The sequence below is a fragment of the Protopterus annectens genome, chromosome 4.part0 (assembly GCF_019279795.1).
Source record: "Protopterus annectens isolate FY-2018-M chromosome 4.part0, PAN1.0, whole genome shotgun sequence".
NCBI classification, from domain to species: Eukaryota; Metazoa; Chordata; order Ceratodontiformes; family Protopteridae; genus Protopterus; species Protopterus annectens.
Genome location: NC_056733.1, coordinates 1,261,261,843 through 1,261,278,469, shown reverse-complemented (window position 1 = coordinate 1,261,278,469; position 16,627 = coordinate 1,261,261,843). Strand labels below are relative to the sequence as shown.

General features: G+C 39.4%; 1 protein-coding gene across 1 annotated transcript in view; it reads left to right on the top strand.

Annotated features, from left to right (window-relative positions):
* The window catches only part of ARHGAP26 (Rho GTPase activating protein 26), a 3,815,868-nt gene that overhangs the window by 3,727,286 nt on the left and 71,955 nt on the right, over positions 1–16,627 (top strand). The window contains exon 22 of the mRNA XM_044069158.1: positions 3,413–3,504. Within this exon, the coding sequence (XP_043925093.1) occupies positions 3,413–3,504 (92 nt within the window). The remainder of the gene's footprint in view (positions 1–3,412; positions 3,505–16,627) is intronic.

Here is a 16,627-nt window from a genome sequence, read left to right as displayed (position 1 = left end):
ACATTTAAGGTCCCACTTGCTGCTATTTCTAATTTTCACTTAGGTGAAAATCAGCCTTATTTGGCCTTTCTTTCTTAAAGGTACCTTTTTACTTTGACCTCCAATTAAGGACCCTACTCCTCCATGGAATTTAACATTACTTCTTCAAGCTTTGACCCAGCCTCCCTTTGAATCTTCAGCTAAGGCAGAGTTAAATCTCGTCATGGAATGCTCTTTTTTTGGTCACCATTACATTGGCTAGATGAGTATCAAAACTGCAGGTGCTTTCTTCCCAGCCACCATATCTGATTTTTCATAAACATAGGGTATCCCTTCGGACTAAGCCTTCCTTTCTACCCAAGGTGGCATCAGGGTCAACTATCGACCAGTCTATCAGTCTGTGTCTTCTTTCCAACATTTTCCAACACTGGAGAGTACAAGCTACATCTGTTGGATGTTCATAAACAACTTCGATTCTATATTCACGGAACCAAAGATTTTAAAAAAAATTAAAAAAAAATGGATTCTAAAATGAAGCTCAAGATTCTTTCTTGTATATAGCACCTTGAGAAACACATTTTTGTTTTTCTGTGGCTAGCCAGTACATTTACAATGCATGTCTGTGCCAAATTTTTAGGTAAAAAATAAATTTGCCACTATTTTTACCTTCATGATTGTTTTCTTGTTGCAATGTTTTTTGCCATAATCGTTTCATGGTTTCAATCATTTTTCCATTTTTTCTGTTATTTTTCAATCTGTGTGGAACACCTGCTGACCTTTAAAGTCATTTAAGGAATTATACTTGGGCTGTCAGTTCAGTGTGTAAATCAATTCTGTGGACTGGAGTGTTTTCTCCAGTGACAGCAGTGATGTAAGTTATTGGTTTAACTTCTAAAGTTGGAGTTCTAAATCCTTACAATGATGACTCTTATTTGAGTTCAGCGGGAAGTTTCAGAAATGCTGATGTTGATGAGGCTGATAGCTTCCTCCATACTTTAGTGAAAACTGTTTGGGAAATCATGAAAAGTAAGGGTTCTGCTAGGATATAATGAATTTCTTTTGCTCCTGATTACTAAATGAAAAATATATTTTTTATACTGGTGAATGTATTACTTTCATTTTGTGGTCATGCTGACTGTTATCACTATTGATTCACAACTGTGTGCCGTTACTTTTGGCAATGTTTTGAGAGGCAGCAGTACATGTATGGCTAAAGTGTTTTGTTTGGTATGTAGGGGAGAAGTTAATGAATGCTATGGATCTGTTTGAAAATTAGCTATGGATATGAAATTAGAAGTAGGCTCTGTAATGATTGTCACAGTAGCTGTCTTTGACACATTGTTGCACACACAAACATGGTTGCTTTTTGGCAATGGAGTGAAAACTTGGTGCATTATTTTAGTTCTGTATGTAATATGAGCTGTTTGTTTGTTTTTCCCCCATTTCTGATGCAAATGTAAAAGCCTGTAGGATAGATATATAAAGCAGTTTCTGAGTTAACAAAAGGCTTATTCCTAAAATTATTTCAGGGTTAATAGACGGTGTAATGATGATAGTACTGGACATGGATCATGGAGATAGACTGTGATGTGCACATGGGAGTCATATATGAAGTCTGTAGCAGTAGTGTGTTAAAATTCTGCCTTTGTGAGTGAAAACACAGGCAGGGATATTTTGCAATATTCTGAACAGTTGAGAAATATGCAGAACACATCTAACATCATTATATTGATTTGCACACCTGCAAATACTACATAAATGAGAAACAATTTCTACAGAAGCAAATCACATCATTCATGCCATTTTTAAAAGTGAACTGCAGCAAGCATGAGGCTTCTGGCAGTACAACACACAGCTGCAACCTGTCTCACCATTGCACAGACTTCATGGTAACTCCATAAAAAGTACTTTTGTGTAAAATAGTAAAACACACAGTGCACTACTGATTAGATTAAAAACAGAATTTGAGTGACTGCATTTACTTTGTTTTGCGTGTCACAGTGGAAAAGCAGGAAAAAATAAGATCAAGACTGAAAAAAGCCTGCCACTCTTCAATATTTCCACCTCTACTGCAGCACTTGTTACCTGACTTGATATGCTGTGGGGTTGAGTTCCTCAGAGGTACGAGTTTCAGAATGCCAACAAAAGCTTTTTCTTGACAGTTTTAGCTAGAAAATAAATAATTCCATCAAACAAAATGCAAATAACAGTTACCCCCATGGTAAGTAAAACTGCTACAGCAACGCATGCAAAACAAAACAAAACCACTTAAAATGTTACAGATCACTTTCAGAAGAGAAGTGGTAGAAAAGGAGTTGTAATCAGGTAGGTTTTACACACAAGTGTGCTGAATGACTTCAGCTTGATGTGTGACCAACCCTCAGCTGCTACTGTAGTATGACTGTGTGATATTGTCAAGGTTACTGGTCATAGTTCTTTTCTTCTGTATTATATTCAGATTTTAATATTGTGGCACAGAGTTGTCTGGGCACCATTCAGGTGAAGAAACACATATTCTAATTCCACTATTGTAGACTAACAGCAGTGAGCATTATTACTGTTAAACATCAGTCTTTTCATAGGTGTCTTTATTTATATACTGCAAGTGTTGACTGAAACAGAGCAGATACATTTCACCCACTGTCCAGGCCTTAGGCATAAAAGACCTGTTGTATTCTGTTGTAACACAGCAGTATTTTATAACTTCATTTACTGGTGTCTTCCGACATTTTGGAAGGTATGAGCTTGTCACATCCCATTCTTGCCTATAAGGAGATGGAGAGAGAAGTTACTGTGTGTATGTTTGCACGTGCAGGTGTATATGAAAGAGGTTTATTTTATTTATTTATCCTTTGTTGACGGGGTTAGTCCCACTTGTCTAGCGGCCTCTTTTCATGGAAGACCTGAAGTGGAATTTATACTGTTACTAGGGAAAGTTTCGCCTGGGCATCGGGGAACTTATCCTACTCTTTTTGATAGTGCCATCTTTTACATCCACCTGTGTTGCCACTATCTCAAGCAGATGGGACCTCGGTTTAACGTTTCATCCAAATGACAGTATGCTACATGTTTACTGCTTTTACAACTAGAGATGTATTTAAAAGAGCCCTCGCTGAAATAATGACTAGGAACAAGTAAAATCTGTACTTCCTTGAAAGTGTTACTAGATATGCATGACCTTGAATGCAAAATCAGCTTCTGAAATACTTTTATTTTAACAAATGCCTTTTCTCTAATAGTCTTAGTACTGCAGATTTTGAAAGCCCATGGGTGTATTTTTCATATCATTTTCAGTTTTTTTGAAAAATAAGTGATATGATTCTGTATTATTGCAGTCATCATATGATAAAGTAAATTATAGGAAAACAGACCTAAAGCTGTAACATATCATTTTTGTATGTGCTTTACAGTATGATTTCTCTCATTTATACAGTGTGACAGGCCGAAAAGCAAGAGCCTTGTATGCATGCAAAGCTGAACATGACTCAGAGCTTTCCTTCAGTACTGGTGCCATATTTGAAAATGGTAAGTCTTACTATGTTTACTAAGATTAGCTCTCCTTGTAAAGGTAAAACACAGTACAAACTTCACAGCATGTATGGATGGAGTTTGAGCTGTGGGTAGTGAAACCAGGAAGCACATTGTTTTTTCACCCTCCCCACATGGTCATGCTTCATGACTGTCCTACCATTGTCCAGTTGACCCATGCATTTTTCTTTTCATGAACCCAATGACCTGTTCATTCCCAACCGAAGGGCCAAATCAGCTAATTCATTCCCTGAGAAAGATGTGATAGTTGTGTGATTGAGAGCAGGTCAGTCTGCAGGATCCTGCAAAGTCTATTCCTAATCCTGTGGAATGTTATTCCCAAAGTGGCCCACTTAAGCTACATAGATGTGACTTGCCTTTGGATGCATGAATGACACCACATATGACCTTCTTTGCTATGTGGTGCACCACTGTATAACCTACGCTTAGTAAAGTCATGCTTCACAAGTGCAACATCCATTGCTCCCTCTGTCACCCAGTTTTCAAGTCTGAGATGTCTTCTTCCCCCAGGATGGTTGAGCCAGCATGAGTCTGTCACTCCTATCCTCCCCACCTGGGCTCTCCAGCATCTGTACTGCCAATCAAACATTGGTTGTCTGGGTTAAAGTCAGGGCTTTAACCCTCTGTGCCACGGGACTGGGTCATTTTGCTGCTTTCTAATTATGAAATGGTAAAACAGAGAGTAGAAGAGAAGATGGCAGAGAGGAAATACGTGGTGTCATTTGCTGAACTGAAGAAGTGCATTCTGTGTAAAGAGAAGTAATTCTTGGGAATGTTTGACTGTAAGTGTTCAGCATATATGGGAAAAGATGTGTAATGTATCTATGCCTGGGAACAGAAATGAGCCAAAGACTGCAGCTGTAGAATGGTCATGGGCTTAGCGGGATCTACCTTATCAAAAACTCAAATTAAAAAAAAAAATTATAAGGTAAAGTTGAAACATGACATACTCTGTAATGATCACATTGACAGTATACCCCTGAATGTCAGCCCTGAAGTTAGGGACCTGGCAGTGGAGCCCGGAGGATGTTTTGCAGGGGGGAGCAAAACCAGAGCCCCCAACCAGTCCACACACACACACACACACACCCATTCCAGTGTCCCATTACTTGGCTATTTCTCCCCAGTTGCCATCAACACTGTTCAAAACTCCCAGTGTGCATACTGTTTTATGCTTTACTTCTACATTGATTACAGATATTTGAATTTAATTTATAACTTTTATTTTAAATTTTATAGCACAAACACTGATAGACATTTAATAAACAAAGCAATAGTCTTACAATGAAAACAGACTTAGCATTATCACTTCTCTGCCATTGAAAGTCACATTCACTGAAACAGCATTGAAACCCACATTCAAAGATAATGCATCTGGCCAGCAGTGGATTAAGTTTACCTTTGGGCTATTTTGAGATTATAGCCCCTCACACACAATGCAGTGGTGCAGCGGTGGAGTTGTTGCCTCACAGCAAGAGGTTCTCCAGTTCGATTCTTGGCTGGGATGCCTTCTATGTGGAGTCTGCATGTCCTCACTGCATTCATGTGGGTTTCATCCGGGTGCTTCAGTTTCCTCTCACGTTAGAAAGACATACGTCTGGAGCATTTCTTTCCGGCCTCTGTTGAAAATTGGCTTTGTTCCAAGTCCAGCTTTCCTGGTTAACAAGTGTTAAATAAATACATTTTTAGGACCCCGAAAAAGTTCTTTGACTCACCTTCATGACTGTATTAATTATAATACACAATAATTGAATTACATTCCTTGTATAATAGAGCACCACTTGTTAGAGTGTGTTTTAAATTTATAGTTTTGAACATTTTTTCAGTAAGCAATGAAACAAAACATATGAACCAATAATGTCAAACTGTCCAACTCAGAACATTTCAACCTTAAAAGGCCACTCAAACATCTGTCATTACAATACACCAATATCAGTCAATATGCAGAATCTCTGCAGAAGTAAAAGTCATCTGAATAATTCCACCTTAATGACATCTGAAACTAATGAAGAGGTTGTTGCTAGAAAACAACTTTATGTTTCAGTGTTTCATCTACAAATTTAGTGCCTGCTGCCCTTGAAGAATAAATTGCCTATGTTACATAAAAAAATGGTAAGATGGTATATTGCAAAAGAGAATGGGTGGCAAGCTGAAAAATAGGTTTATAGTTGATAGGCATCTCATCCAAAGAGAGGACATACTCAGGACTGCAGCATTCTGCCCCTTAAAATACAAATCTACATGATGTGGGAGTAGAACCTACAGCCCTCTGCCTCAAGATGCAAGTATGTTACCTGCTGTGCTACTGACACTGCTTTAAAATTCTATACCATGATAGTGTGTGTAAGAGAAAGACTGAAATGCCCTAGTTAGATTAGGAGGTGGAATTTATTTTCAAGTGCAATTTCAAGGAATTGTGAGCTTCAAAGGAAGAGAAGTTTACTGCTACTCATGCTAAGTCTGCTTACAATGTGCAACTGTTTTGTTTACAAATGGTATTACTATCATGGTTGTTGTTGTTTGTTGTTTCAGCCTTTCCCGGTTAGGGGTTGCCACAGCGGAACTCTGGTCCGCTAATGAACGGCAGTAGATTTTTATGGTGCTGAGTTGCCAGCCCGACGCCCAACCTTCAGCGAAGGCACGCCCATTCATGCCTTCACTGAAGGTTGGGCATCGGGCTGGCAACTCGGCACCATAAAAATCTACTGCCAATCATTAGCAGACTGGAGTTCCACTGTGGCGACCCCTAACCGGGAAAAGTCGAAAAGACAAACAACAACAACCATGAAAGTAATACCATTTGTAAACAAAACAGTTGCACACTGTAAGCAGAATTAGCATGAGCAGCAGTAAACTTCTTTTCCTTTGAAGCTCACATTTCCTTGAAATTGCACTTGAAAATAAATTCCACCTCCTGATCTAACTAGGGCATTTCAGTCTTTCTCTTACACACACACACACACACACACACACACACACACACACACACACACACACACACACACACACACACACACACACACACACACACATACACACACACACACACACCTCAACCTCTTAGTGCAAGAAATCTGGACAAAGCCTAAAATAAATAGGGACCGATTGTAAATATTGCTCCCATTAACTTAGAAAATTGCTAGAATAACAGGATTTGTGTTAGTATGCATTTTTCTAAAGGATATGACATCTAAAACTCAAATGTCTGTCATTATTTAGCAACTTCAATACTTTTTAGCAGGAATATGGAGCAAAAATTTCGACCTTCTGCAAAAACTTGGACAGCTGAGGGATATGCTACCTTCCTCTTACAGACACACACACACACCTACCTCTCACTTGCACATTTATCCGCAATCCAAATGTCTTCTGGAATACAAATTCTGCGCAGGACGATGAAGAAGTGAACCATCAGTCGCATAGATGCAGAAGACGAAAACAGGTCGCAAACACCTGTTGCATCTGTGTGGCTGGACGTAAAGGGCATTCTTAAAGAAGAATGCCCTTAAAAAATCAACAAGATATTTTTATTTTTAATTAAAAGAAAATTAATCTCCCGGCCAGCCATTACAGGGGGGTGCAAGTGCACCCCTTGCACCTGCCTGCAGGCACCCTTGGGACCTGGGAACCTATGTGGACAACAAACTGTCCATCGATCCCAGTGTATCCAGAATTGTAAGAAAGTTCTTTTTCATTGCGTAGCTTATTAGTAAGGGTGTGATGGCTATGTCCAGGGATGTAATCATTCCACTGTATTTCATAGATTCATAGGTTGGTACTAGGCTATCAGCCCTAGGGCCTATACAAGCCTAGCCATAACAATTCCGTTGCTATTTCTTCCCACATTATTTACTTTCCTGGACCCCTGTCTAGCAGGGCGACTGACGTGATCCCTGGGGTGAATTTCCTTTCTCCCATCCAATCGTCAATTAGTATAACACCCCCTTCAATATATGCCTATTCAAAGACTTAACACAACTTCAAAGACCACATTGCCTTTTCACCAAGAAAATCCTTCTTGATATCATATAGGTTTCTAAGACGTGACCTTTGGCTCACATACAGAGCCTCAACAAACCCTATCCTCTGAGATCTACTGCACAGTCCCAAGTTTAATGGCAGCATAAACACCCACTGAAGATATCTTAATCTCTTCTGTAACACAAATAGAATATGCTGGAACAGGTACATATGTATCACAGAGAATTACACTTCTTTGGAATTGTCTTCCTCTTCACATAAAGCAAAGTACTTTGCTTACTGTATTCAAATATGATTTGGAGGACAGGATGGGAAACTTTAAACTCACCCCTGGTTTAACACCCTTGTCTCTTATAGATAGGGGTAGCATGTAAATGTTCTGACTACTTAAATTATCAGGGCCAAAAATTTCATGAGAATACAGGGCTAGACTTCTAAAAATCCTCACAAATCAATAGCCTGGTAAAGTACCTATGAACTTATGTATTGAGCTCCCCTACATTTTGTCAAGTCACAATCGAATGAAAATGCAGCTGCCCAGTCAGAACCTATCAAGAACTCAACCCGATAAAATTAAAAGTAATCATTTTTGCTTTGAGGGAAGCCCTCTGTGTCCTGACCCCCTTTTATTCACATACACTGATTCTATGGTAGCACAGCCACAGAGGAAAAAGTAGTAGCTGCAGAAAGTGAAACTGAACCAACAGTTATTTTAAATGAGAGCAGTACTGAGTAAGTTACTTCCACTGGAGGAAGTGTAACTGTACAGGTTAAAACCTCATCCAGTTATACCTTAGAGGAGTGTAGGGAAGCTTTATAATTTTATTGTATAATGTCATCCTAGATAATTCTCCGTGTTTACTCAAAATTACAGGCGTTATGACAGGCATTTCAAAATTGATAGGTCTGGGTATTGCAGTTATATTTATTGCAGCATAGTTCTTTTTATGTTGGTGTATAGGTTTAACCCAAACATAACATTTAAATGTAGATGAACAGAAAACATCTGCTTCCATACTACATACCTGCCTTGTGTCAGTATTGAACACAAAACTTCATAGAGTGCTGTACTGTTTCACTGTGTTAACATTTTATGAGACACTTTTCTCCCTCTTATTGTCTGTGCTGTACAACATTCTGTTTACAGCTAATCAGATACATTTGTGGTGCTTGAGTCCCAAATGCTGTCTTAATACACAACTTAATATAACAAACCTGAAATTAATGACACTTTTCCTCCCCCAGTTACAATATCATCGGAGCCAAGTATTCAGACAAGAGCGGATTGCAGAAGTCATAGTCAGCCTCTTAAAACTGAGCCATAAAAATCTGTCTTATTACACTATATAGGCATTCAAATTATAACCTCTCTATAATAGAAAACATTCTTTCTTGCATAGCATTGTGATTCCAGTAATGACTACAACATCAGTAATTGAAATCCTCTACTCCCATCTCAATTAACCTAATTGGAAAAGTGTAGAGAAGCCTTGTAATTTTGATGTGTAATGTCATCCCACATAATTCACCGTTTTCCTAAAATTACAATTCTCTCACTAGATAGTAGATCTACCAACAAGAAATAACTGCAGTTTAACCAACACTCCTGTCAAAATAAGTTGAGGCAGGTACCCTTGCAAACACTTTGCGACCATCTCCCAAAGTTTGCTGTTTGACAGAGGAACAGTAAATCTAAACCCTCCCAGTTTAACTATGTTAGAATCTGAAGACTTTGAGCAAAACACCTTCATCTCTTTTTTTATCACAATGTAACTGGTCAACAGAGCTCATCTGAAACCATGCAGTGGTCGTTTGTGATTTATTGTGCTGGTGTTTGGTAAGAGAAGATTTTCACTATTTGTTTGTTGGAAGAAAGAAGTAGATTGTAGACGGGAAAATCACAGTTTATTAGAAGAAAGGGATAGATTTCAGACAGGCAAACTCGGGTCTAGATTATTTCATCGACCGCTTAACTTGTCTAATGCCAAAACATCGACAGCTAAGGGTCGAAAACTTACGATGTTGAATGGCCAGTTAAGTGAATTCTTTCATTGGGAACAAATTTACTTGACCATGCCAAACTGACATAAACTTCCAAGCTGTAACAAAGTGGGGGGCTTCACCCCCCACCCCCTTAACTAAATATACCAACTGTGAGGTCGCTGTACATTGGGGAAAGGGCAAATTCCCAATAATGGCCAAGCAAATTCTTTCCCAATGAAAGAATTCACGTAACTGGCCATTCAACATTGTAAGTTTTCGACCCTTAGCTGTTGACGTTTAGGCGTTCAACAATCTAAGCGGTCAATGATATAATATAGACCTGCAAACTCTAGCCATCCCATTGGCCTAAACAGCTATAAATTACCACAGACTGTACAAAGGACACTCCGAAGCTTATCTGAAACCTCCTACTGTTGGTTTCTAATTTATTCTGCAACTGTTTGGTTAAGAGAAAATGTGTTTTTATGTATATTTTATTTTTTACCCCTGATTTTTACTGTTATAATGAATTGCGACTGTGAGTGATAACATATGTAACATTTTAGTTTGATAGGACACAGTGACGACTTTTATGAATTACTTCCATGTACAAGGTCAGCTCACTGTACTTAATTTAATATTTAGACAAAGGATCAAAGTCAGGGACAGTTTTTAAATATTGCTCTTGTTATTGCTCTTCTATGCAATTTCTGAACAATAAGAACCATGAAATTGTAATGTTTGGCATTATTGACTGAATGTAATCATCAGTGATTTACCAGAAAATCAAGAAATTTACAAGAAACAGAGCAAAATATCAAACAAAACTTAAGGGGAGTTGAGAGTCATAGACAACCAGTGGAAATTAAGCTGTTTTATCAGTGCTGCTGGTCTTTATAGGTTGCTGTTAGTACATACTGTGAGATCCAATAACAACACTTGTGGTGAGTTCGTAACAATTGTCAAGCACCCCCTTTAAATGATATTTTAATCGGGTCTTGCACTAGGGAAAGTGTTAACATGTTTATCTTTTCCCCATATTAGAGCATAATCTTGGCAGTCACCTGCAGTGCAAGAATTTTTGTTTTAATGCAGAGGAAGTTAAAGTATCTCCAGTGAGCAAAAGCCTGAGGATGAAGACATTGATTTAGGATAGTGACACTGGCTCGATATAATTAGAATGTATGATAAGTGTTATTTAAGATTTGGACCGACTGTGTGTATACACAAGAAAATCCCAAACCCAACATGCTTAGTTATGGTTAAGCACTTAAATCAAATCAATGAAATCGTCAAACCTCAATGCCATTTGTCTACTATACATCCACATTTGATTCGTAAGCATATTGTTTTCTTTAGAATGTGTACTAAAAGGCTATTAAGTAGCAGTACTGAAAACAGTACAAAAGAAGCCTTGTACAATTATTGATTATATTATCAATCCTCTGACATTCTAGACAGTACTTGAATTGATTTTGAAAGCATTAAACCAAACATTGCCACCAGTTTTTCAGTGTTACAAGAGAAATTGAAAGCAGTCTAACCAAACATGGTTACCCATTTGTCAGTGTTACAGGAGATGTTTTCAGGAACTTTGTGAGATTGGAAGCTGACAGCAGTGACTAGAGTTGTGGCCCATTTACTATGGATTAAGAAGCACAGCGTGCTTGGAACTCACACTTGTGTATAGAGCTTCGACACCCATTTCTGTCAGATCTTTTACATATTCGCAAGTCGAATGGTATCATAAACACCCACTCAAGGGAATCTCAATGTCTTTTGTAAAATAAATAGAATATGTTGGAGTATAGGTTTGTGTCACAGAGAATACTGCATATTCCAGGCCATATGAAGAACACTACTTCTCTCAATTTACACAGAGGTAATTTAGATGACTGGATGGATAACCACAAATATGTCCCTGTCACAACATATCTTTATTTGGCTCTATTTCTTGTTATTTGTATGCAAAATATGAAGGCTAAAATCTACCAGGGGAATGTTAAGGTAAAGCCTCTTAAGATCCTCAGAGCAACAGACTAGTAAGAACATATGACAACAAGGAAAAGGATGAGATGACTGAACTTGCTTGTGACAAAGACTTCAAAACTAAAGGTCGTGTATGAGTAATTTGCAGTGTTTTGGTTATGTGTGAAAACTAAGTAAATAGTTTGTCAGGGAGAGCTGTAATCACACTGCTACCTTCTACACTACCTATTTATGTGAGCATAACTTGTCTGTTATGCCCACCAAAGAGACAAAGCAGCACAACTGTAATCTAAAGCTGTCTTTTGAGGATGTCACTTTTAATTTAGTAAAAAAAATCACACCTACAGCTGTTTAACTCAGCAAAGCCAAAGAGGTTCACTGCTCTACTGAAATAAATGTTCCCTGGGATTCATGAAGCTCGGCGCAAGGCCGGCGTTAGGCTTGCGCCGACCGTGCGGCGTGAGGATGGCGCAGTAGCGCCAAATGCATAGTAATGAAGGCGCGCTGCTGACACAGCCACATGCACAGGAAAGAAGCACAAATGCATAGGGCGTGTCGAAGTGCCGCACGGAGGCGTGGAAACGGCAGCTGTCGATGTGCAACCTAAAATGCTTGCATATAACAAGTTGCAAGATAGTAACCACGTCAGTGTTCCTGGATACTGAAACGTATGCAAAGCATGCAAGAAAGTACCTGCGAACACAAAGTGACGAAGCAAACAGAAATGCACGGTAGGGAATAACGGGTCCCTATCCCGCGAATAAATGACATGGAAGACCGTGTGGCCGTAGTCCAATGCAGTGTAGATAGCCATACCAAGTGGAAGTGAAACGCATCATATGTTAGCAATCCACCAGTAGGTAAGCCCAGCCCAATGGTGAGGGTCACCAGCGGACCCATAATGTGAGGGAGGGTACACAGCTGGGCAGATGTGTCCATAACAAAATACACAAGAAATGTAGATATCTAGCGACCGTATATCCCACAAGGCATGTAATAGTCACATACAAACGTTATGTCCGTATTTCACATACCAAATGTGATAGGAAATAGAATAAGCATGTAAATGAAACAGAAGGAGCATGCAAACAGCCACAACAATAAGGACACATGTAGGCTGAAAGGAACAGTATTATCCGTACCGTCGACTAGGATTACCACCTGTCCCACTTTGCGAGCGACAGTCCCTCTTTGGGCAGTTGTGTCCTGACAAAAACCTGTAACAATGGCAAATGTCCTGAGATTATAGGACAAAATTATTCCCTATACGTTATGTCATATTTGCATTAAACAGGTTTTCTGTATCTAAATTGAATAAATGTTATAAGAAACAGAATAAGCAACTGAACTGCTACAAGAATAAGCTTTTATATAGGCAAGAAGTCTAAGTTCTATCCTGTGTACTGACCGTGGGTATGTGTCGGCCTGTAAAATGTGATGCATGTACCAAAAATGTCCCACTTTGGCCAATTGAAAAGGTGGCAACCCTACCGTCAACTGTGGGGAGGTGTTGTCCACTACAGTCGGATATGTGTACGGAATATATCCCATCCTGGACATAGGAAAAGGTGGCATCCTACCAATGAATACAACAGGCCGCCAAAATCTGGAAATCAGCGGTACAAGCCAAACTTGTCAGGATGTGTCACAGTCGAACGGGTAGTACCCGGGTATACCAAACATGTAATGAAAGAGAAGTATGGGCGTGTACCTATGTGCATGAGGTATAGCATGTGGAAAGCAAACATGGCAGCGTAGTCCACACAACCAGGTACCAGACACATGTAGGGTATTCATTGTGTTACTCTGGCCATGTCATGGGCCAACAACCAAAGCACAGATGTATGGGGTGTGAGGAATCTGTGTGTGTGGGGTGGATGGGTAATGGTACAATCCTCCAAGGTGATACTGTGTCGTATGCAGAATAGGTGAACCGGAGGTGTATGAGGGAGCAGTGAGTGAAGCTGAAAGAAACACAAACACCTGTATAAACAGCTGCAATACAACCAGACAGGTCATACTGTAGAACACAATCCCACAAACAGATGAATATTGAAATGTGCGATACAAATATATAGATATGTCACCGGCACATACCCACAGATTGGTCCTGATGGAACTGGCCATAACAAATGCAACACACCTGGATGGAACTGGCCAAAAACAAATGCAACACACCTGGATGTATAATGGGCTACCTAACATCCCCTCCACATCACACAACCCGCTCCTGTACCTGAACGTCCACCAAAACTAGCCGTACTTGGCCTGCTGGTGTGGTGCAGCCACAGCTACACATAGTAACCACTACGCATATGTAGTAGGTAGTGTCACCCTAGGCGGTTGCAGGATTGCACACGACCTCAGCACATTTTCGTAACTCCAAAACGATGTTTGGTATACCTCTTGTTGTGGATCGGTACAATTTTTGGATATCCCTCATGGGATACGTAACCTGTGTAAACATTAGAAAGGAAGACACGAAGTCCAGTCCTGTAGATATCTGGACAGAAGTTGGAATGTGCATTAGAGGTGTACGACACTGTCCAGCCCTAAGTGGTCATGCATAACCTACTACCCAGGATCAAACACTTGCCCGTGACGCACGTGTCCTGACACGAATAAGCGGAAATATATTGCACACATTCGCATAGTGTCAAATGGTATAAGGGTGATGAAGGCACTGACGTAAACAGGATAACCCTGCTCTACTGTGTGAGGGACACTTAATGTGTGTGTAGGTGTGACCGACCATACCTGTCAATCTCTGAGAGCAAGATATCTGGACAAAGCCGTGAATAAAAGTATACCTGTCAACCTCTGAGAGCAAGATATCTGGACAAAGCCGTGAATAAAAGTGGGACAAAGGCCCAAAAGTATGGACAATTTGTAAAGAAACTGAGAAAGTTGATAGAATAACAGTTTGCACATTGTCATTAATTTCCCGAAGAGTATGAAGTCGGAAACTCAACTGTCTGTCATTATGTTCGGACTTCAGTCTTTAATGACTAGCTACTGATTTGCCAGAAAACAACAGTGTATTACAGAGGTCCGTACATATTTACAGTAACAAACCTTCGCATTTGTTTACTGTACCACTGCATACCTGTAGTTAATTCATGTCCAAAACAATGATCCTTGTATGAATGCATACAGGAAATAGTCAAATGTGAATGGGAACACCCCTCACCGTGGATTATTTTGCCAACATAAAAAGCTGCTGACAGGTGCCAAAAGACCTGTGTCTGTAAACACAGGTAAACCTCTATAAAATAGACAAATTCTGTCCATGTAATTTGTCTGACATTTGAATTCGGTCAGGGCAGTTCCGTTCACCAGGCGGACAAGCCTAAACCCAGATCACCACAGGAATACCCTGATAATCAAAGACTTGTATCTGCCAGGACTATAAGCCTTGGAGTTCTGCATATCCTCGGAGTGATTAAATATGCAGCTTGGGTCCAGAGCAGTAGGGAATAGGGAATGTGTAATATGTAGTACCACGTTTTTCCCAGCAGGAAAATGGATGCCTGTGTTGTAAGTGAAGCGGTGAGGCGTATGTTAATGTAGCTATGTACTATGGGTATGCATATAAATGAGTCAGAACACCAATAGTGGTTACAGCATCCGGCCAATGTGAATGCAGACTCGGGTCAACTACGACTACAGCACATACGAGTTAATGAATGCGTGTGTGTTGTAAAGACATTTAAATATGTAAAGGTGAACGTGTGTTTCGCATATGTCCACTAACAGGATTACAGATATTGTACTGGTACCGTCACAATTAAGAAAGCCCACGTAAGCACAAAGACTTAGTAAACATATGTAACCCACAATAAGGATATGCAAGTACACCTACGTGTGTGTAATCCGCTCACGGCATAGCAAATGAATGCTGTTTTCTACACGTTTATTTATATATTTATATATGGATATATATATTTGTGTATAGATATATATCCACAGACTTAAACTAAATATATGAAATAAAAAATGTACAGATATATATATATATATATATATATATATATATATATATACACACACATATATATATATACACACACACACACACACACACACACACACACACACAATTACATAAATCGATATATACATAACAAACATAGAAACATTTGTCCTTGTAGATATAACCCATGTACATAAATAGGTTACGTCATAGCTATTATGGATAGACATACAGACATGCAAGAAAGGTAAATACACTGCTGCTTTCCAAACCATTGCCCGGAAAGTACCAGTGTGCCAAATCTGCAAGTTCTACTCTTTAAACATGGATATAGGTGTCATTTGTAGGACTCCAAAAAGTGGTTGTCTATAGGCAGCGGACAGTAATTATTGACGCAAAGGAAGTCACATCCGCAGCTACAGTATAGCTGTACATGCAACAGTAGCTTGGGCACGGGTAATAACACATGGGTTGACAGAATGTATGACATATGTCCCGATACGCGGAGAGTGGATAGTGCTTAGAAGTATCTTCATACTTTATTATCGCTCACATTAAATATGTCTTATGACTACTGTGGAGGGGTGTCAGGTATGGGAATCATGGGTATGCAATAATGGGCCTAGGTTCACAGGTGTTGGTTGGCACAGATTTATTAGGTCCGCCCCATGGGAGTGATTAATATTCCTATGTGGGTATAGCACGCCTATACCTTCCAAAATGAAGAACCCATCTACTGGATATTGTGTAAACCATTGGGGGAAGACATAGGGACTTATATCAGTGTCATGTAAGCGATTATCATGGACGTACATGCGTACGAATAAGATGGTAACCATACCTCTCAGCCTTTCAGAATAAGACATCTGGACAAAGGCATATTTAAATAAGTACAAATAGGGACTATGTTAAATATTCCTCTGAGAAAGTTAGAACGTTGATAGAATAATGGATAATTCATTAGTATGAATGTTTTGAGAGTTATTAGTTATAAACTACTAATGTCTGTCATTATTATCTAACCTCACAGTCCTTAATGACCTGCCACTAATTTACCAGAAAGGCACAATAATAACAAAGAAGGAACAACATTATAAGTCTAAGTTCGGGACATTTACCCAAAATGTGTACAGTTGAGAGGTATGAAGGTAACCCTGTCCTAAATAAATGTAC